The sequence below is a fragment of the Charadrius vociferus genome, unplaced genomic scaffold (assembly GCF_000708025.1).
Source record: "Charadrius vociferus isolate BGI_N301 unplaced genomic scaffold, ASM70802v2 scaffold251, whole genome shotgun sequence".
In the NCBI taxonomy this organism is placed as follows: Eukaryota; Metazoa; Chordata; class Aves; order Charadriiformes; family Charadriidae; genus Charadrius; species Charadrius vociferus.
Genome location: NW_009646963.1, coordinates 1,046,211 through 1,066,950, shown reverse-complemented (window position 1 = coordinate 1,066,950; position 20,740 = coordinate 1,046,211). Strand labels below are relative to the sequence as shown.

Genomic DNA, 20,740 nt, shown 5'->3' with positions numbered 1-20,740 from the left:
ATGGAATTCTAAAAATGAAGGGGAAAAAATCCCATACTCTGAACAGGTACCTTCTAAAAGACAGCCCCATGAGCAAAGGTGCTGTGGCTACATTCATGCTAGCGAACCAACCAGAGCCCGGATACAGGCTCCAGAGCACCTGATGTCCCAGCACACTCCTGGATGCAGTTTTGGCACAAGTGAGCTAGTACTCTCCCAGATGATGCCTGGCACAGTTTGGAGGACTGCACAGGCCAGGGTTTGCAAAAAAAATAGATGGAAGATTTGAGCAATCATTAGGTCTGAATGAAGTGGGCAGGATACAGAGACTAATCCTGAAAAACAAACTCAACCCAGACCTGCAGAGTGTGGGGAACAGCAGATGCAGATGGCTCTTCTGCTGAGATTCTTTGCAATGTACTGGAGTGAGGGGGTTTAACAGAGAAGAACAAAGCCATATGTTCTCAAGGTACTTTTAATTTCTACAACTGCTTTGTGCCCTATTTCCTAGTGAGGATCTCAAACATCAACTATTACTACAGAGACAAGCCCAGGTTGAGGCGCTCCTGCAGCTCGGATACAGGTGAAGCAGACAGCAAGCTCCTTCATGCAGCAAGGCAACTTCAGAGAAAGCCTAAGCACGAGGCTTTGCCGTCAGTTTGTGCTGATCCAAGTCTGCACAGCTGCTGCAAGGGGCTGTCCTCCCCCCCTCTCCCAGCACCTCCTTGCTCCGCTCCTGCTGTTTCTGAAACCAATTTTGGATTTGTTCATGTCGTGGTTTCAGCTGGGATGGAGTTAACTTTTTTCCTAGCAGCCAGTGTAGCGCTATGTTTTGGATTTAGGATGGGAGTAGTGTGATAGCGCCCTGGTGGTTTTAGTTATTGCTAAGCAATCAAGGCCTTTTCTCCTCCTCAAGCTGCCCAGCCAGCGAGCAGGCTGGAAGGGCACAAGAAGCTGGCAGAGGACACAGCTGAGACAGCTGACCCCGACTCACCAAAGAGACATTCCTTGCTTTATGATAATCATGCTCAGCAATAAAAAGCTGCGGGAAGAAGACAGAAGGAAGGGGGACATTCAGGGTAATGGCACTTGTCTCCCCAAGTAACCATTACACGTGGCAGAGCCCTGCTTTCCTGGAGATGGCTGAACACCTGCCTGCCCACAGGAAGCACTGAATGAATTCCTTGTTTTGCTTTGCTTGTGTGTGCAGCTTTTGCTATTAAACTGTCTTTATCTCAACCCATGAGTTTTTTCTCACTTTTACTCTTCCGCAACTGGGGTGAGTGAGTGAGCAGCTGCATAGTTCTAGCTGCCAGCTGGGGTTAAACCATGACAGTTTACTTAGATGGATTCCTTTTCAGTTAAATTACTTAATTTCAAGTCTTTCACTGAGGACGTGTTTTCTCTTTAAGCTCAACAATCCAGTATAAAATCTGCATTTAAGTCAGCCTTTCCCTGCAAAACCAATGCACTCAGAGACTGAGACCCTGAAGTCCAGAATCTGTTACACTATTTATGCTGTTCTTTCCAATTTCTCTTCCTCTCACACCCATTTAAGGTCTGCCTCACCCTTTGGAGCTGAACTTGGGCTGAATTTGAGGAAATTAACCACCCCTGTGACAGATAGGAAGGACAGGAAGTAGAAAACAGAGCTTTTACTGAAATATTTCAGTTGGGAAGTGTTTGCAGTCCGTCATTGCAACCCCCCGAGGGACTCTCTAGAAATATTCAGACCTACTAAGGTTAAACTTGGTAAGTTTAGCCAGAGACACCCCCTGTGCAACATACCTGCTGCCTTCTGCCATCATTTCTCTAGGATCAGCACGCCTACACAGTCCTTCAAGCTTCCTCGTTCTGCTGTAGGAAGAAAACTTTCGTGCTGCCAGGAGCACAGGAAGATACTGCAAGTGTCAAGTGCTTTTTGCTTTCACAAAGGGACTTTTCTGCTATGAACAGCAGAAACAAGTCCTTCCTTTTTACAGGAAGAGGCACTATTTCTTTGCACGTTGCACTGCATATTGAGTCTCTCCAGACGATGATGTCAGGGCAGGAGTGGCTTCACCCTGCAGTATCAGCCAGAGCAGTTTCGATTTCATCCCAGTCCCATCTGTTTACTCCTCTGTAGTTCTGCAAGCTGCGCACCTCTCCACTGCTGTCGGCCATGGCCAGCAAGTCAGTCTTCGTTGTTGCTATAGATTTTGGCACGTCCTACAGTGGGTACTGTTTTTCCCTTGCATCAGGTACGGACCAAATCCGCCAGGTGTACTGGGGAAGAGAGCACGGGCTCAAGACCCCAAAGACGCCCACATGCATCTTGTTCAACCAGAAGCAAGAGTTCAGGAAGTTTGGCTACGATGCTGTGATGAAGTACAAGAGTCTGCCCTCCAGCGAAGCTGACAAGTGGTACTTCTTCCAGAACTTCAAGATGCAGCTGTACAACATAGTAGGTGGAACGGTTACTGCTGATGGGAGTCAGAACTATTCGTTTACTTAAGGGGTGTGGGTTAGAGGAATTGGTGATGAGGGCTCAGCAAATTAGGCTGATGAGGATGAATGGATGGAAATCAAAGGGCATTTTGATGAACTGAAGAAGAAATGATTTCTTTTCTTAATTAACCAAAGGCTTCACAGGCCCTTCATTTATGATACTATTCATTGTCTAAAGGCAATAAAACCTGACTGCACACCTCAGTGAAGCCAAATACTTGTTCTTAATGAAAAGCTGCCCTCAGTCCTTGACAGGGAACAAGTGAAGCTTTCTGTAATTCAAAGGAAGTGGGCAACCTCGGGGTCACCATGTTATATAGCTTCCTCTAGCTTGTCTCTCCTTCCCCTGAAATGGTATGCTGAAGCCAATTTATGGGCGGCTAGCTGTCCTTCAAACGTGTAGTGACTATCATTTCTCCCTGAAGACTCTGTCCTAGTTCAGAATTGTTCACAACTTTTTCTGAGTTCGCTCGTTCAGCCAAACAGCAGGCTACCTTAGGGCCTCCTTGTCTGTGCTCTGGGGTCCCACAGGGCCTCACAAAGATGGAATAACCCAGAGCACAGGGCCAGCCTCAGATAAAGTCTCATGCCTGTTCTTTGGCATCCCCCAGTGGTAAGCAATGAGCGCTGAACTGGATGTCGGGGGAGGCCATAAGTGGGAGGCCTCTGTGAAGACTTCTCTCCCTGAGAAAGCTGGAAATGATGTGGTAATCTCACCTGTGGAGTAGTGGGTTCTCACCCCCTTTCAGAGGGGGCTGGAGAGACGTTTAAGTCCCATTTCTCTGCACCCCAGAAGAAAATGTTTAAGGGAAATTTTCATTACAGAATAACAGAATGGTTGAGGTTAGAAGGGACTCTGGTGGCCACCTGCTCCAACCTCCCTGCTCAAGCAAGTCCATATAGACCTGGTTGCCCAGGACTGTTGTCCAGCCAGCATTTGAGTATCTCCAAGGATGGAGATTCCACAATCTCTTAGGGCAACCAATAGAAGGGGTCAGTGACAAGAAAGGGGAACACAAGTTTCTAGGCACAAAAGTAGTTATTTCTGGATCTCCACAGAAAGTGTCTGTAGAAGACATGTCATAACAACTTCCTTATATCACCCTCTCTCCTAACTGAACCAGGAACAGTGACAGAAAATGAGATTGTAAGTAAAAATTAATATAGATTCCCTTTCTCTTAAGTGGCTGCACCTCCAGAATAGGATTCACCTTACCTTTCCTGGGTGTGTGTTACTTAGGCTGGGCAGCAGCTGGACCTGCCTGTTTTTCTCCATTGGCTGTAAAGGATCCCAAGCTAATGGAGCTGATTATCCAATTGATAATCCTTGTAATTTAGGACCACTTTGGTGGCTGCTGAAGCAAAACAAAGGGAAGCATGTGGGGTGAAGGCTGGGTCCTGAAACTTCTTTGGATACAAGCAACTCTTCTTTCGATGCAAGCCACTCTTTCTAGACAGAGTAGGCAATCAGGAACTGGTGGAGGGAGTTTGGGTGTCCTGGGAGAGGCTAAGAAAGTGTCAGAGCAGCCACCTGCCTCAAGCTTCAGATACACTCAGGGAGATACATAAGCCATGAGGACAAATTATAGAGAACATTATAGAGGACACATTATAGAGAAACTGTGTTAGACCAGAGGGTTATGTGTCTACATGTTTGTCCAGCATATATATTTTATGCCATACACAGAAGTATAGGTGCAACCAGAAAGGTCTGAAGACTCTATAGATACACCTGGTGTGGTGATTGAAAGGCACGGACTCCAATATGCAGGATCAAAATCAACTTTATTAAGCAAGCATGTTCTTTATATACTTTTCTACCAAGGCCAGTAATCTTCTACTTTACTTGTTTACACCATCACGTACTCTAAAAAGATCATGTTCCCATTGAGAAGGGAATCTCTCTTCCCTGTGAACAGCACCTCCTTATCTAGGGAGTAGCTTCACACAACTTCATCATCTGCCAGAACAGTGCTGCAGCTGCTTATTCCTCCCTATTAGTTCTACCACACTTAACCCTTCTTTTGCTTCAGTCCCCACAACCTGGGGAATGTATGGTGGTGTCACTTAGAAGATACAGTTTTCTCCCACTGGCTGTTCAGGAGCATCTACAGGGTATTTACAAAATTTGGCCCGGGAGAAACAGCTAACATCAACCACGTTGGTATTTTGCCTGTTGAATCACAGATGTCATGGGTAAGCATCTTGGTAGCTGACTTGCATCAATTAGGCTGCAGTTCGCCACAATACTGAAGCCATTACTTGGAATTTCCTCAGGTTTGGAGACAGGACCTCTTTCTGTGCCATATGTTGTGCAGTGCTCAGAGCGAAAGGGACAAGTCTCTTGCTGAGACTGCCGCATGTGACCCTGAGACTTTTTTTTGGTAGAAAGTCACATCTGGCATGAAGCTGAAAGCCAGCAATGGAAGGACGCTTCCCGCCCTGAAGGTCTTTTCTGAAAGCTTGCGCTACCTGAAGGAACATGCCATGAACACCATCCAAGAGGCCTCTTTCCAAACCGTCTATGACCAGGAGGAGATCACCTGGGTCATTACCGTCCCGGCCATATGGAGCACTGCTGCCAGGCAGTTCATGCGGCTGGCGGCAAAAGAGGTAAAAACAGGGGTTATCCCACTTCCTCAAATTATCTTTGGAGATTCTTTACCCAACGAGGCAGAGGAACTCCTCAACATTTAAACAGCCTGTATTTCAAATTTTAGTCTACCAGGGAGAGAAATCTCTCATGTCGGGGGTGATGGGGGAGAGGATGTCCCAAATTGTCAGTAACAAACCGCTCTGTCCTTTCACCTCACTGCTGACCCCCATGGAGATCAGGTCTGCAAGAACCACCACCCCAGCGTGGGCTCCTGGGGTAAGAACAACCTCCCTAGCAGGTAGCATTCGTACAGTGGTGATCTCACCACCCTTCCTTGAACTGACACTTCTCTCTTGTGATTTTAGGCAGGACTCATCTCTGACATGATTTCTGAAAAGCTGATTATTGCCCTGGAGCCGGAAGCTGCTTCGCTCTGGTGCAAACAGCTTCCACAGGAAGGGTTTATGGCAGAGAGCAGTGACAAGAAGAGGTTTGAAGACTCCCCTGGGATCCAGTATATTGTTGTTGACTGCGGAGGTAAAATTTTCCCTATTTAACAGGTACCATCTTTGCTGAGCACAGAGCATGGCTGTTTCGCAGTGTCTGACACAATGGGCCCCAAAGGACCCAGAGCTTGGACTCCACTGCTGTGCTTGTCATGGGGTTTTTATTTTCATTTCTCATTTAATGAGATTCACAGGCAGGCAGAAAAATGTGAAGAAAAGACAGATTGGTCTGCACTGTGTCCCAGTGCCAGCCACTGCCATGCACCCACATGCTGTTGTATGGCCTGAGCGCACAAGCTCCTGCTGTAGAAGCAAGTGTAGCGCCCAATGAATTGGCCAAAGAGACTAGCTAGCAGGCCATATAGAGTAAATCATTACGAACATTTGCTGGAGCACTTCTTAGTAATTTCTCTAGTTTTCTGTGAGAGTTTTTTCTGTGTAACGTGAATTTCCTGCCAAGAGCAGTCTGGTGATTGTGACCAAATACTGAAACGGCATCAAGAGACCAAAAATTTCTGAGTGTCACCACCGCTGCTCATTTTGACTCAGAGCTTCTCTATCAAAAGGCAGGAGTCAACTATTTACGTGAGGAGGCCAGTCTCCTTTTGTGATCAGAAAAGAAATTGGCTTGTGCAGAGGGCAAGTCAGAGCATCCAGCTCTCATCAGCAATTACTGTAGGATCCTCGAGAGACCAGGCTTGTAAAGAGAAGTGCATAAATTTAGGAAATTTAGAGGTGTGCTGGCAATAATGAAGGAGTGAGAATGAGAAAAGGAAGCAGCAGAAAAGCGCACTTGTGAACCAGGAGTTCAAAAGGTAAGATTATATTCAGTGGAAAGTGAGGAACCTCATGTACTGTAAAGAAAACAGCTCACTCTGTGTGTGTGTATGTGTGTGTGTGTGTGTGTGTGTGTAGGTGGCACAATAGACATCACAGTTCATGAGATCCAAGAAAACCATTACCTGAAGGAGCTACACAAGGCAGCTGGAGGTGGATGGGGAGGCAACAGAGTGGATGAAAACTTCACTGATTTCCTCAAGGAAATATTCGATGATGGCATATGGGATGAATATGTAAAGAGCCACCCTACTGAATTACAACATATGATGTACAACTTCAGTCTACAGAAATGCTCGACTGGCAGGGAAGCGGTCTACATACATTGCTACTACAACTTGACCAGATTGGCAGCGTGCAAGAAGGACATCTCCCACTTCTTCAAAGACGTAAAGGGAGCTGTGTGGTGTGATGGGATGATCATGATTACATATGAGAAAATGAAGAGCTTTTTTGACTACAGTATCAAAAATATCATTTGTACTTTGACGGAAATTCTTAACAAGCCTGAGATGGCCAAAGTCCAGTACATTTTACTTGTGGGAGGCTTTGCATCTAGCGTCATTTTGAGAGATGCGATCAGTCAGGCCTTTAGCAAGAAGTATCATATCCTTTGTCCAATGGAGGCCCAAGCAGCCATTGCAAAAGGGGCTGTTTTATTTGGAGTCAATCCACATATTGTTACCTCAAGAGTCAGTGCTCGGACGTATGGTGTAGCAGTAAATCATGAATTCAATGCTGCTATCCATGACTTCGGTAAACTAAAGATCTCAAAAGCTGGTGACTATATTTATTGCACAGATCTCTTTGAGAAATTGGTGGGAATTGAGGAGTCAGTGAATATAAATGAAGTTGCCCACTATAATTTCTATCCAGTAGAACCAGATCAGAGAAAAGCATGCTTTTCTTTCTATGGTACAGAAAAACGGGATGCACAGTACATAGATGAGGAAGGGATGGAACTGCTTGGTTCCTGTACAGTGCCAATGCCAGACACAAGGCTGGGGAGGAAACGCCAGCTGAGGCTGGATATTAAATTTGGGCTCACTGAATTTAAAGCCACATGTACTGACACTACTTCCCAACAAAGTCGGGCAATTATAATAGATTTTTTAGCTGTGTAAATGCTCATTACATCGAGTAGCAGGAGCAATAACTCAAGGGAGAGAGTGACTTTAGTGGAAGGCAATAACTACTACAATAGAGAAGGCAAATGGACCATAAAGTCTATTATCCAGCCTTCTGCTCGCACAGGTAAATAGTTTTGTAGTCTGATTCTCTGGTTCCTTCCATTCCTTACCAACCACCCTTTCAGTTCGATACCTCTCTTTCTGTTCTATCTGACAACAGGTTTATCTGCTGCTTTATCTCTTGCTCTTCTAGCATAGCCCTGTTGCACCTCTGAACACAATAGTCCATACCACCAATATAATGATCGTACTCTACCTGTGTTTGATACAAAGCTTTTGGACTGATGTCTAACTTCCATGTATACCAGCCCATAACTATTTCTTTTAGCCTGATGTTTTCTTTCAGCTACCTCCTCTCTTCCTCTGCTATCAGGTCTCTTTATCTGGAGTCCAGGTTTAACTCTGCCAGGGGTGGCACGCAATGGATTTGAGTTTTCTGCAGAACATCACTTATATAGATTGTGTGTAATTAAAGAGCTCTTGTCCCAGTTAAGATACTCTGTGAAGCAGTAACTCAATGTAATCTAGGGGCTTGTATCCATTGTTTTTTCCATTAAACCATTGGGTGGCTTGAGCTCATTAACTGGGCAGAAATGAATGCCAGATTTTAACATTACAGATGTGAATAGTGCTTACGCTGCTGCCTGAGCCCCTCTGTTCAGCTGTGGATACTCTCTACATCTCTGACTTGTGCTTTATATTTCCTATGTCCATAAAAGCTCATTTCTTTGCCTCCTGCCTACAGCACCTCTCCACAGCTTCAGCACGGTGTGGCCTGTGTGAGCCCAAATTTGTCCAAGAAAAGGACGTGATCCTGCAAGTGTGCTGGGTCTGGCTGGGGTGGAGTTGACTTTCTTCATAGCCGCACTTATGCTGCTGTGTGATTTATGACCAAACTGGTGTTGAGAGCACATCAGTGTTTTTAGCAACAGCTGAACAGTGCCCGCACTGCAGTGAGGCCGTCTCTGTTTCTCACTCTGCCCCTGCAGCGAGGGGGCTGGGAGAGGACACAGCCAGTACAGCTGACCCCAAATGTCTCGGGGGATGTTCCATACCCTATAACTTCATGCTCAGCAATATAACTCTCCAAAGGAGCTATTGATTGGAGACTGGCTGGGCATCGGTCTGGTGGTGGGATGTGGTGAATACCTTTTCATCACTTGTTGGGGTTTTTCTGTGTTTTTTTATCCCCCCTCCCCCCTTCATTAAGGGTGTAGAGTTTCCCTGCTGACCCCCAGCCTGTCCCAATTCAATTACTTGCTTAGCTGCTTGAAAACTCAGCCCTGGCATCTTCATTAGCTGTAATGACTGTGTTAAAATCACTGCTAGCCATGTGCTGAATGCTGTCAATCATTAAAGCAGCATTCAGAGGATTAGTCTGTATATAGACTATGACCTATGATGTATAAAAGCTGAACTATTTGGCTACATTGCTTTTGTTTTCACATTTAAAATCTTATGCGTACAATAAAAGCATTCACAACAGAAACCTGTGTACTTTCTATCATGTCAGATGGTCCTTCTCTGTAAACTGTGTGAGGGCCATTCTAGGTGGCTTGGTCCCAAGAAACTGCTTGCCTCTGCTTTTTTCTTACCCTTTGGACTTGGTACTTTCACCAGTGTAAAGTGCAACATCGCTCCACCTGAGCCGATTACCACTCTCTGAACAGAAGAGAGAAGTGCAGTCTGGTGGCTGCCGGGAAATCCCCAGGCGTCCGCCCCAGGTCTTTCCCAACCATGTGCTGTCTGGGCTTTGGCATTCAGACATTGACACCAACAGCCATGACTGCAGCTCCTAATTTTGCTTGTTTTGATGAGCTAGTAATGTTGATAACCTCAGACACTGAGCATGGAGCGGATGCAGGTGTTTGTCCCCTCTGTAAAAGCAGCACTGAGTGTCAGCATCTCAAGCCAGGCATCCAAGAAACCTGGCAATACCTGCTTGGGGGGGGGGAGGCTCTAACGTCAATCTGACAGTACAGAGGGTGCTGGGAAAATAAGAGTTAGAGCTGCTGACCCCTTTCCAGCCATCCTCTACAACAGGCGTGTCTGCTGAGCTGGGGATTAACCCCTGTTGTGTCAATAAATAGGGTGGTTTATTTGTATTAAATAGGAAATGTAAATAACAGATCGCAAACTTTCAAGGAGAAGAAAACACAGGCAGCTTTGCAGTACCTGTGACTGGGGAAATCAATGAGCTCTGCAGGCACTCATCGCTGCTGGATCATAAATGGCTGGGCTGGTAGAAGATGCTGTCTGTTTCCGTCCCTGGAGCTTGCCAGCTGCCTTCTGCCTAAAACACATGACTTCTCAAAAGAAGAAAGGAAACCAACACCACTTCACAGGATGGCTGCTGTTTCCCTGCGCCGCAGCGGGAGGCACATCCTCTGCTTCCCTGGCTGGGGACAGGGCCAGGAAAAGCTTGGCAGCCGTACGCAGCCCGAAATAGCGTGGCTGTGCTCCCTGCTGGGGATTTCCCAGCACCCTCTGCCTCCCCGGCCCGACCCTGCCCACTGAGGAGCACCCTGTCTGTGGCCGAGGCTGTCTCTGCAGTGCTGCCCAGTACCCCCGTTAGAAAATATTTCTCCCCATTTAGCAGAAATCACACTTAAGAGCATTTGCTTCCTTCGGGCTATTAAACAAAACAAACCATGGGAGAAGAAAAAGAAATAAACCAAGCGTGCATCCTCTTCCCTAGGGGAGTATGAGGTGAGTGTCGGCAAAAATGTGACAACGTTATGATTAAACTGCAAATTTTTAAGAACAATACCATTTTGAAGCTAAAAAAATAGGTTTCTGGAGCTTTTTTGTTTCACTGTCTAGAGACCCCTGAGGTGTAGTACAGATGTGTAGAATCCTATTAGAGACGTCAAAACTTTACAAAGTATTACTGTGCTCATCTTACAGGTAAGACTCCGCAAATTGTGCAGGGGGAAAATGGAATATAATTTTGCAAAACAGTAGAAGTAACACCAGAAGATGAAGGGAATGAAAATAAAAGCCTGTCACAGAAAGCACAGTGACATGCTTGAGGGCATCATTGTTTTGTCTGTGGGTCAGGGGTTCAGGAACTGCCCTGTGCCACTCAGCGACAGACAAAATTGACCCACCGCACCCCAAAACTGGACAAACCAGATGAGTTTATGGTGCTTCTGTGGAAACATGTTTAAGAAAGGGCAGTGAATGCTGAAAAAGGCGAGACAAGGACAGGGCAGGTATAGCACCCAAAGGGACAGCAACGGGTGGAGCAGCCCATGCCGGAGCAGTTGAGTAGGACCAGAGGAGCCACAAGAGCAAAGGGACCCCCGCACACCAACCCCCAGGTCCTGCACCACCCATGGTCTCACCAAAGGGCCTGGGTGTAACCTGCAGCACAGGGGTGGGGGACCAGGATGGCGGGGGGAAGAGAGGTGTCTGAGGGTCAGTTGGTTTGTTACTTGGCAATAAATTTAAGTTGATTGAAATTTCCCAACTCAAAATGGGGGGGTTTTGGCCCACAACAGGATGTCTGACAATGTATCAAATGAATGAGCACCTTCGTACTGCAGTGTCCTGGATGAGGTTGGGGAGAGCAGAGAAGTCCCCTGGGGAAGCTGAGGTTTGCTTGAGAACTGCTGCAAACAAAAAACAAAGGGGAGGGAAACAAAAGGCGAACAAGGGAGATGAAGAGGAAAAGACTAAGAAAGCTAAGAGGGAAGACTCATCTTTGAGCAACATGCATTGCTACCGCAGCTCAGGCTGGAGACCCTGGCATACCACCACACTCCAGCTTCTCCCACAAGTGTCCACAGCAAGTCAGGGTGCAGCAGGATCTGCAAGGAGAACATGACACCTACAGAGAGGAGGAAAAGTTGCAAGTGAGTAATCGTCCACATTCACATCCCAAAGAAAAAACAGACCTACCTCCAAGCTCCAGACTTGCCTGAGCCCCTTTCCCTCTGGCTAAGGTTGGTGCTGCTCTTTCTTCAGGACCTTGCTCCCTCCCAGCCCACCCACAACAAGCACCTGCTGCGCGTTCTGCTCTTGGCCAAAAAATTGGTGCTTTCCCCACCCAGGTCCTCCCAGGTGTTTTTGGCTCCCAAGGCCTGGGAACTGCCAGCTCCTGCGGTGGCGTCCTCACACCTTCCTCTGCGCCCCTGTGCTGGTGGCTGTGCTCAGCCGACCGGCGCTTCCCTGGTTTGTGTTTGCCTTCAAAGAGGCAGCCGTCCCAGCAGCATGGCCTGTGTGTGTGTCCCCGGGGCTCTCCTGAAATCTGGGACATTTTTCTGAGGATTTTGGGATGAGAAAACAGAAGGCTGTGCAGCTTGGTATCCGACCACTCTTTGTTTGCTGTGGCGGAAAGGGAGAGGGAGGGAAGGGGGGAGTTAGTTTCGGTGAAGTCATTTGAGGCATCCCTCAGCAGTGGTGGGACACAACCCCACCAAGACTGGTCAGTCTCTGTGAGGTTGCAATCACCCCTTTCCTTCTGCCCCAGGGTATCGGGCTGGTTTTGCTCACTATGCCTCACATTTCTCCCTCGCTCTTGTTCCTTTCCTCCTCTAAACCATCTCAAACAATACAAGGTTTTGTTTGCGCTCGGCGCCCAGCAGCAGCAGTTCCTCAAGCCCTTTAGCCCTTATTTTGTGTGCATGCCCTGGACTTAACCAGAACATTCCTGCCAGAGGTTAAGCCCAGGCGCCATGTGGATAATCCAAGATTTTTTTTTTGCCTCTGGTTCCAAGTGACCGTGACAATAACGGGCCCGTACGTGCTGTCTGCAGTTCCACACCAGCCCTTCTCCTGCCCCTTATCTCTTTCTCCCTCCCAGGCAGGTAGGGCTTATGGATAGAACAGAGATCCTGGGTGCAAGCCAGGAGGATTAGGGTAGCAAATTGCCTGTGCTTCCAGCCTGGGTGTCCTGCACCCATTTGTCTCCTGCATTGAAATGACATGGCTTTGCCAGGGCACTGTGGCCAGGGATGCTGTGCTCACACTGCCATCACCGTCCCCACAACGGCGTCGTTCAGGGCTGGTGATGCTGCCCACCTGCCCAGTACCGAGGCCGGGAGCAGCGTGGGGTGAGCCCCTGCTAAACCAGAGGGCTGTGGGGAAAGCCGTGACCATGGCATGAAAGCTGGACTGGAGAGAGTTGCTGAAGGCGGAAATGGGATCTTTGGACTGAAGGAGCAAGAAGTGCTGGGAAGAGGGGATGGCAGGGCACCATGGTGCTCACAGCACAGCAGCGCTCTCGGGAACAAACCAGGAAAATTAGTGCTTGGGCAAGGATTGCCCTTGGGAAAGAGAAGCCAAGCACTGGCCTTGGCAGGGGCGAGAGGGGAGGAGAGCTGATCTTTTTCTTCCCCACTGAAAACCCCCTTTTTTCTCTTTTCTGCTCAGATATTGAGATCTTTGCTCTGGCACCTGACACCACAGTGAGAGTGCTAGTTCTCCCTCCTCACGTGGTTGGTTTCTTTCCTGATTAGAAGTGATTAGGCAGCTCTAAACCCTGCAGAAATGTGACCGAGGGCAACAGAGACAAAGAGTCCATTCAAGATCTCTTAAATCCCTGGGGCAGTATTTAGAGACCCTGAAGGAGAGAACTGGAGCAGAACTGCCCCGCCAGGACCTCCCCGACCTTCTCCTTCCCACTGTGTCCGTTACTGCAGCCGTCTCCTCCACCATGTCGTTATCTGAAGCAGAGGTGCAAAGTGCCCGCGGCGCCTGGGAGAAGATTTATGTGGATGCCGAGGACAACGGGACAACTGTGCTGGTCAGGTAAGGAAAGAGCCCATCCTGCTGCTACCCCAGAGGGTTAAAGGAGGAACAGCAAGAAGGATGGAGTTACCACCTAGGAGCACCTCTTGATGTGTTTCATGCAGCCCTTGCTGGGAACGTTTTGGTTTGCTGTGGTTTATCCCACCTCAGGGAAGAAACAGGGAAGAGGAGAGAGCCACACAAATAAAAGTGACAGGAAAGGGGGAAGGGAGTGGGAAAGAAAGAAGAGATGAGAACAATTTCTTCACTCCGCTCATTTACAGTAAAGAAAAGAAAATGTGGTATGAAAGAGAATAGGAACAAAACATGAGCCCTATTTCCCTCTTACCCTTTACCAGTAAATTGCTTTAATAATTTTTTTTTTTTTAACTTGCACGTCCTTAATATTGCTCTTCTGGTTCTCCTTCAGCCTTTACAGTCCAGAGCCAATCTGTTTCATTGTATTGTACCCTTCCTGTGGGTTTTCCTCTCTTAGTTTTCATTCTGTTTTCTTCTCTTCTTCCATAAGACACAAGTTTCTTCTATTCACCTTTCACATATCCCTCTCTCAGCTGGGACTTACATCGCCTTCATATGCACTGATCAGTCCAAATACTACTTCTGCTTATCATACCTTTACCTCTCCCTCTGGCTTTCTTGTATATCACATCATGTGCCTGGATCAGCCTCAGAGTGTTATGTACCCCTCTTTCCTTCTGCAGTCTAAACAACCTGAGGACAGTTAGGGTCAGAAATGCAGCTATAAAATGCTAGTAACATCCAGTGGACTGACTCCCCGGGGTAATTTCCTCTAGCAGGTTTTGCCTTAGTGTCCTACAGCCCCATCCATGCCTTTAGAGAAGTTCTGGGCTCCCCAGTACAAGAGAGACGTGGACATACTGGAAAGAGTACAATGAAGGGCCATGAAGATGATGAAGGGACTGGAGCATCTTTCCTATGAGGATAGTCTGAGAGAGGCAGGACTGTTCAGGCTGGAGAAGAGAAGGGTCATGGGGATCTTATCAATGTATATAAAAAGTTGAAGGGAGGGTGCAAAGAAAGCAGAGTTGGGTTCTTCTAAGTGGTGCCCAGTGACAGGACCAGAGGCAATAGGCACAAACTGAAACGCAGGAGGTTCCCTCTGAACATCAGGAAACACTTTTTCACTGTGAGGGCGATTTGAGCACTGGCACAGGTTGCCCAGAGAATTTGTAGAGTCGCCATCCATGGAGATATTCAAAAGCCATCTGGACATGGTCCTAGGCAACTGGCTTGACCAGGGGGGTTGGACAAAATGACCTCCAGAGGTCCGTTCAAGCCCAACTGTTCTGTGACTCTGTGAAATGTAATCTGGATTTTGCTATTGCCATTTCAGGTGGATAAATGCTTTACCCAACAGAGAAAACTGTTTTTTTTAAGAGTTTGACCAAGATGGCTCTAATTGATGTATTACAAAAGGCAATTCCTTTATGAGTGGCATTGAGTTGTGTTACTTTTGAATAAACGAAATGAGCAGTACCCAGTACTCAAACAGCAGTCCATCACAGGCAGTAAGAAAGCTTTGGGATGGACTCTAGGAAGGGGTTAATTAACAAAGCCAATGGTCGGGTTTCTCCATGAAAACACCCACCAAGAGCACGGTGGACATATCTGCTCTCCAGAACATCTTTGGGAATATCGCACTCTCGCACTCACCCCATGTGAACACACTCCCACTTCTCTGTGGATTTTAGCTCCACCTAACACTGAGTCAACACTGAGGAAAGGTTTACTTTAGAAGCAGCGGATTAAATTCAGGGTAGGTAGGTTTTAAGGCAGAGTGACCAAAGAGAAGTGCCCTGGGGAGAAGCGACGGAGGGGACAGGCTGCCCTGGGCACAGGGGCTGTGCACAGATAGGAAGGGCAAAGGAGAACCAAGAAACGCTGGGGAAAGAGGAGTCTGTTCTAATAAAGAGAAGGAAAAAGGGCGATAAATGCGTAAGACAATGCCTGGAATGTGAAGCCATATCTTCATCAATGCCTTGGTCCACAAATTAGGACGTTTCTCATTTCTCAACAGGATGTTTACTGACCACCCAGACACCAAGTCCTACTTCACACACTTCAAAGGCATGGACTCTGCTGAAGAGATGAAACAGTCGGATCAGGTCAGGGGCCACGGGAAGAAGGTTTTCAGCGCCATCAACGACATGGTGCAACACCTGGACAACTCTGAGGCTTTTCTTGGGATAGTGAACCCACTCGGAAAGAAACATGCCACCCAGCTGAAGATTGACCCCAAAAACTTTAGGGTGAGCCAGCAGCCCTCTTCCCAGCAGCTGAAATTGTGATGGTAGGATGTCTTCCCCTTTGAGGGGTAGAACTGAGGAAAACAGGCTTTGTATATATAAACATACATATATGTGTATTTCAGAGACTGGAGATAGTGCAAGGTGAGACAGTTGATAGTGGAAGACAGTAGGAATGAGAGATCTGGCATCTGTTGGGAAGAAGGCCATGCAGCAATGAGATGCAGGCAGGTCTGCTCAGGTGGGAGCTGCAGAGCTGCCCACATGTTGTAGTGGGTTTTCTCAGTGCAACAGGATTCCCACACTTGTCATTTAATGACAGAAATGCAGCTTAACACTGGACTTCAGTCTTTGATGTCTATTTTTCTCTAGGAAAAGGAATTGAGCTTTTCTAGGACAACTAAACTATCTGTTACTGAGCAACATCATTGCCATCACTAAACACACACAGATAATAAATACAGGATCAAATTTCTTGTCCAAGTCCACCTAAGGGCACAAGCAGAGTGCATTTATAACTAGTTTATCTGCCTTATGCAGCACAAAATGCGAAAAGAGGCACCTTCTGGCAAAGGTTACTCAGGCACCAGGAAGGTGATTTCCAAAGCGGTGGGCCCAATTTTCAATAAGTGGGAGAATAAGTGAGGGAGAAGCCTGAAGACATAATGAAAAGTCTTTTCCATGGCAAAGATGCACAAAAAAATAATAAATACTTCACAGAAAAGGAGCTGACAATACAAAGTATACCATCTAGCTAGCGACTGTAAAGACAAATAAACCCTTGTTGCTACAGAGTGCTAGATAGCTAATGAGCAGGAAAGATTAGGAAGAAACTTACTTCCCAAGCCATGTATTCCATAGATGTCCAAGACGGGGCTCCTAATGGTATCTAAGCATTTGGGACAGTCTACTGCCAGAAGAAGGATTGCGGTAAATGGACCAAGTGAATTGGTCCTGTACAGCCATCTTTAAGTGTCAGGTGCAGTCAATATTAACTAGATACAAGATAGTTAATAAAAAAAAAAAGCAGCAGTGACTGCGTTTTTTGGTGAATTCTATATTGCACCTAATTTTCCATGACCTATTAAAAGCTCTGCATGCTATATGCTGCTGAATTGTTCTCGTACCCCCTTTCTGCCCTCCAAGAATCCCAACCGAAATACATATTTTGTCCTTATGCCTCTAATGTGGAGGAAAGTTCACACTGGTTGTTTCTTCCCTTCTCCTTGTTTAGGTTATCTGTGACATTATCTTGCAACTGATGGAGGAGAAATTTGGTGGAGACTGCAAAGCTTCCTTTGAGAAGGTGACCAATGAAATCTGCACTCACCTGAACAATGTCTACAAAGAGGCGGGTTGGTGAGGATGTGCAACCTCCAGGCACTTAAAAACATCTTGCCCGCACTGATTTGCTGCTTTTGGGCCTCCAGCCACAGTTGGAAGAATGAAAAAGTAAAAATAAAAAAAAAAAAAAAAAAAGCAAGAAAAATGCTTACATAATGTAGATATCAATGTCAATAATTTCCTTAGCAAACTGAGTTTCTACAGTTAAATAAAACCCGCAGATACATCAAAGCCAACCAACAAATCCTGATGTGCTTTGCAGCTTCAGTGCTCCAGGTGGGTTCCTCTGGCCACCATCCTTGAAGACTACATTTTAAGATGATGACTTTAAGCTTGCTATTCCTGAGAGAAAGACTTGTTCCTTTCAGCAGCAACAGCCCAGAGAGGCACCAGCAGCTCTTTATCTCAGCTACCACTTCTCCATCCTCACGAATGACGAGCAGGACGCCATTTTAAAGCATTTCCAGGGACTTTGTAGAGGTCATTATTTAAGGAGTATGGGTGTTCTTTCATGTTTGAACTAAAACAGTGGGGGAAGTGGTGTATGGGAAAGACTGACGTCTAAGAAAGACATGGGGAATGTCCCATCCTGCACGAGCCCATGGAGAGGTTTCTTGGAGCAACTTTCAGTGCAAGGGATGGCAATGCTGAATGTGGTCACCACTGGGTCCTTCTGGGCAGGGATGAACATTTCCAGCATGTGGATTTCACAGTGCTACTCCCAGCAAATTGCTCTGGCCACGTACCCAGGAGAGGGCTCACTAGCTCCTATGCTGCTCAAAATGCATCCAGCTGTGGGAGGTTGCTGCTCCGCTGAGTGGGATTTCTACGGCGCTGCCCTCACCCTGTCCTGTCACATGGCCTGAGCCTCCCTCCAGTGGTAACCGAGCCCCGAACTATTTAATTGTTTTTCCTTGTATTACTTAGACGTGGTGAAATCATCAGCTAATAACTGCAAATAACTACATGCCGTTTTGCTTCAGTGTAATGCAATAAACACCAAGAAAGCAGATGCGTCTTCTCATTTGTAGCACAGAAAAGGCATGTGTGATGTGCAGGAGCTGGTTATAGTGCATGGTTACAGGTGGTACTGGGGGCTTTTCCAAAACCAGGTCAAGCTCCCACCCAGGCACCCATCACACTTGCAGTAATCAGGCTCCTCGGGTGGTGGGAAGGGAAGCTTTTCACGGAAGCTTTTCACTTGACCATGAAACAACAATTTTGTAAACAGCTTAAAATGCAACATTCTCCTTCATGCAAGGTGTAGTTTCTTCACCCAACCCATTTGTTTGGCAAAGGATGCTGAAATCCTGAAGTCCAGAAGATGAACTCTTGCCAGAGAGGAAGGATGGGGAAGGCTGCTTTATTTGATTCGGTGTTCTATCCCACCTGGGGAGACAGGGAAGCGTATTGCACAGCATCGTCAATTACTGAACTAAAAGAACAAGACTTATAAAATAATATTTAGAGTCTCACATCCCTTTGAGGCAGTAGAAGTAGAATTAACACTCTGAAAAGCTTAAAATAATTTTTCCTTTTTATTTACTTGTTTAATGCACTATTTGCCGTGATGACGGTGAGCTGTAATGACATGCTCGTCATTGCCACAGACACCCTGGGCTGGGAGGTGCCTGACAACACTGGCTGGTGGTTTAAGGCTCTGGTGTTCCCCGTGACAGAAGAGTAGCAAAAGAAAATTCTGTGAAACAAGTCAAACTTAGGCTTAAGTAAAGAGAGAATTTAAAAAAAAAAAATCCATTTACCAAGGGGACACATTAAATTTTAAAGATTTGTACGATGTGAGTGGTTTAGGAGTATGTGGTCCTTTTTTTTTTTTTTTGGTTTGTCTGAGATTTCAAAGGTCGGCAGGAAGCTCTCCCAACAGAGCAGAGATCAGACAGCATCTTGAGATTGAGGATACCTGAGCCGAATTCCCAGTTTTCCAGCAGCCTCACTGCACAATCCTGTCTGGCTTTTCTTGGACCTCACTGTGCCTCTGCAAAATAGCCACATTCATGTACTTGGGAGGCAAACCAAACACACTCTTTACTTATTGAACCAGTAAATATGTGGTGCCATAGATAGTGTCTGCATTCTTAGGGACAACTTTGATCCTGTGAAGAGAAACTTAAGGGAAACATCATGCCTAAAGGCAGCAGGAGGAGATTTCCCGAGGAGCAGCACCAGAGAGTGGGACCAAAGCCCTCACACCAAACTTCATGGTTTTCATCCAGCTTGTGGGACACCAGGAAGGTCTGGGTGAGATGACAAATAGCACGCGTAGTATAGCACGAGTGCCTGTGACAGGCTTAATCTGTTAAGTGCTGTGGAGTCATCTTTGTGTCTGACCTAAACCAGAACAGTGCGAACACACAGAAAATACTGAGAAAGGGGAAGAGTAGTGAGAGGGAGCTCATGGAGGAAGTTTATCCCCACAGCTAATAAAATCCAAGTGCTTTGCCAATCATGTCTCTGGATTAAAAAAAAGGCATCCCCACAAGCAAAACTTGACCTTGTAGAGACCAGCAAACCCTTTCCTCATTCGAAATATTACCTAAACACTGTAAAAATACATACGTACTTAAATTCAGTTCATCGACTTGGTTGAGTGGACTCAGACCTTCCAGTGGGGGCAGCTTTGGGAAAGAACAAGGAATAGAAAATAAATAAAGGATCGCAGACAAAGGGATGAAAGAAATTTAACTTGACAAACTTCAGTCGCTGTGGTGACAAAGCAGAAACTTACCCAGAGGAAGGTGCGTTTGCAAGGCACCCCTGTACAAGTTCAAATCAATGCTGGGATAAAATCCAAGAGTCCAGTGGTGTGCGACAGCATCACCAAACCACCCTGAGACAAGGGCTATGAACATACCAAGGCAATTTGAAACGACAGGGAGTGGTTTACAGAAGTAGTTCACCTTGCTGTTGGGGCATTTACGCCTTTTCTTTCTAAAGAGCCTGAGTCAAGCAACCTTCCTGCCCCTGCCTGCCATGTGGGCAGGAGGGAGGTTCAGTGAGGTGAGCAAGGGGGAAAAATTCATCTCAGATATCCTGGAGCTGCCAAGAGAGGGAAGGAGGGACCTTGTGGTGCATTTGGGAAAGCTGATAGGAAATCCTTCTAGCAGGGTCCAGACGAAAACACTCCCTCATGCCCACCCTTCCTGCTGGAAGGCTGTTTGCGTTATTGGTGATTGGATCTCCTTTGCTGTAGAGCTGTGGGCATAGGTACAACTATCGCCCTCAGAGGTGCTGCTTTACACTGAAAGCATAGGGGCTGCTTCTATTCGCTGTTTAAAACACCTGGTGATGGGCAGAAGGTGGTGAGGGTACAGCCCAGATGGGAACACGCTGGGAGCAGCAACGTTTCTACCCGGTGCTAGGTGCCAGGGAGGTCGCTTCTGTCAGAGCCGGAGAGGAGTAGGGGAGCTCTGTCAGACTTTCAAGTCACCTTCCTGGTTCAACAGAAGGTATTGCAAAGCTCAAAATGGCACAAGGTGTGATGAGAAAGGATTGCTGCCTACAGAAGATCATACTGAGATAAGACAAGTGAATTGTAATGCCTGAATCAGCAATAGCAGCTGGTGGTCCCTGGAAGAACAGAACAGACACCAAATTCAAATGCCCGTCCATCAGGCCTAGCGCTCAGGTGTCTCATAAAACCTCAGGTGTGACTCACGCTGCAAACCAGGCCAAAAAAGCCCGCAGACGTATTCTAACCTTCTGTTTTCAACATTGTAGAACCTCTCTTTTTTCTTTCATTGCAACATCCTGCTGTTGGGA

At 46.7% G+C, this 20,740-nt stretch overlaps 3 protein-coding genes across 3 annotated transcripts in view; 2 read left to right on the top strand and 1 right to left on the bottom strand.

The window, feature by feature from the left end:
- Positions 1-2,142, bottom strand: part of POLDIP3 (polymerase (DNA-directed), delta interacting protein 3) — a 38,157-nt gene extending 36,015 nt beyond the window's left edge. Inside the window, exons 1-2 of the mRNA XM_009895266.1 lie at positions 2,095-2,142; positions 974-1,021 (exon numbers count right to left, since the gene is read on the bottom strand). Coding sequence (XP_009893568.1) covers positions 974-1,021; positions 2,095-2,142 — 96 coding nt within the window. The remainder of the gene's footprint in view (positions 1-973; positions 1,022-2,094) is intronic.
- Positions 2,141-7,529, top strand: LOC104295472 (heat shock 70 kDa protein 12B-like). Its single transcript, XM_009895229.1, has 4 exons — positions 2,141-2,422; positions 4,855-5,079; positions 5,428-5,599; positions 6,484-7,529. The coding sequence occupies exons 1-4, from the start codon at positions 2,141-2,143 to the stop codon at positions 7,527-7,529; spliced, it is 1,725 nt and encodes a 574-aa protein (XP_009893531.1).
- A 5,717-nt stretch (positions 7,530-13,246) lies between these two features.
- On the top strand, positions 13,247-17,305 carry LOC104295471 (cytoglobin-1-like). The gene is made up of 3 exons (XM_009895228.1): positions 13,247-13,349; positions 15,388-15,619; positions 16,851-17,305. The coding sequence occupies exons 1-3, from the start codon at positions 13,255-13,257 to the stop codon at positions 16,977-16,979; spliced, it is 456 nt and encodes a 151-aa protein (XP_009893530.1). The 5' UTR covers positions 13,247-13,254; the 3' UTR covers positions 16,980-17,305.
- The last annotated feature ends 3,435 nt before the right edge of the window (positions 17,306-20,740 follow it).

Bases quoted from the DNA above. Each gene is read 5' to 3' on its own strand.
- LOC104295472 (XM_009895229.1), top strand. From the start codon at position 2,141: ATGGCCAGCAAGTCAGTCTTCGTTGTTGCTATAGATTTTGGCACGTCC. The intron at 5,080-5,427 runs GTAAAAACAGGG...TTGTGATTTTAG, and splicing joins TGCGGCTGGCGGCAAAAGAG to GCAGGACTCATCTCTGACAT. The intron at 5,600-6,483 runs GTAAAATTTTCC...GTGTGTGTGTAG, and splicing joins TATTGTTGTTGACTGCGGAG to GTGGCACAATAGACATCACA.
- LOC104295471 (XM_009895228.1), top strand. From the start codon at position 13,255: ATGTCGTTATCTGAAGCAGAGGTGCAAAGTGCCCGCGGCGCCTGGGAG. The intron at 13,350-15,387 runs GTAAGGAAAGAG...ATTTCTCAACAG, and splicing joins GGGACAACTGTGCTGGTCAG to GATGTTTACTGACCACCCAG. The intron at 15,620-16,850 runs GTGAGCCAGCAG...CTCCTTGTTTAG, and splicing joins TTGACCCCAAAAACTTTAGG to GTTATCTGTGACATTATCTT.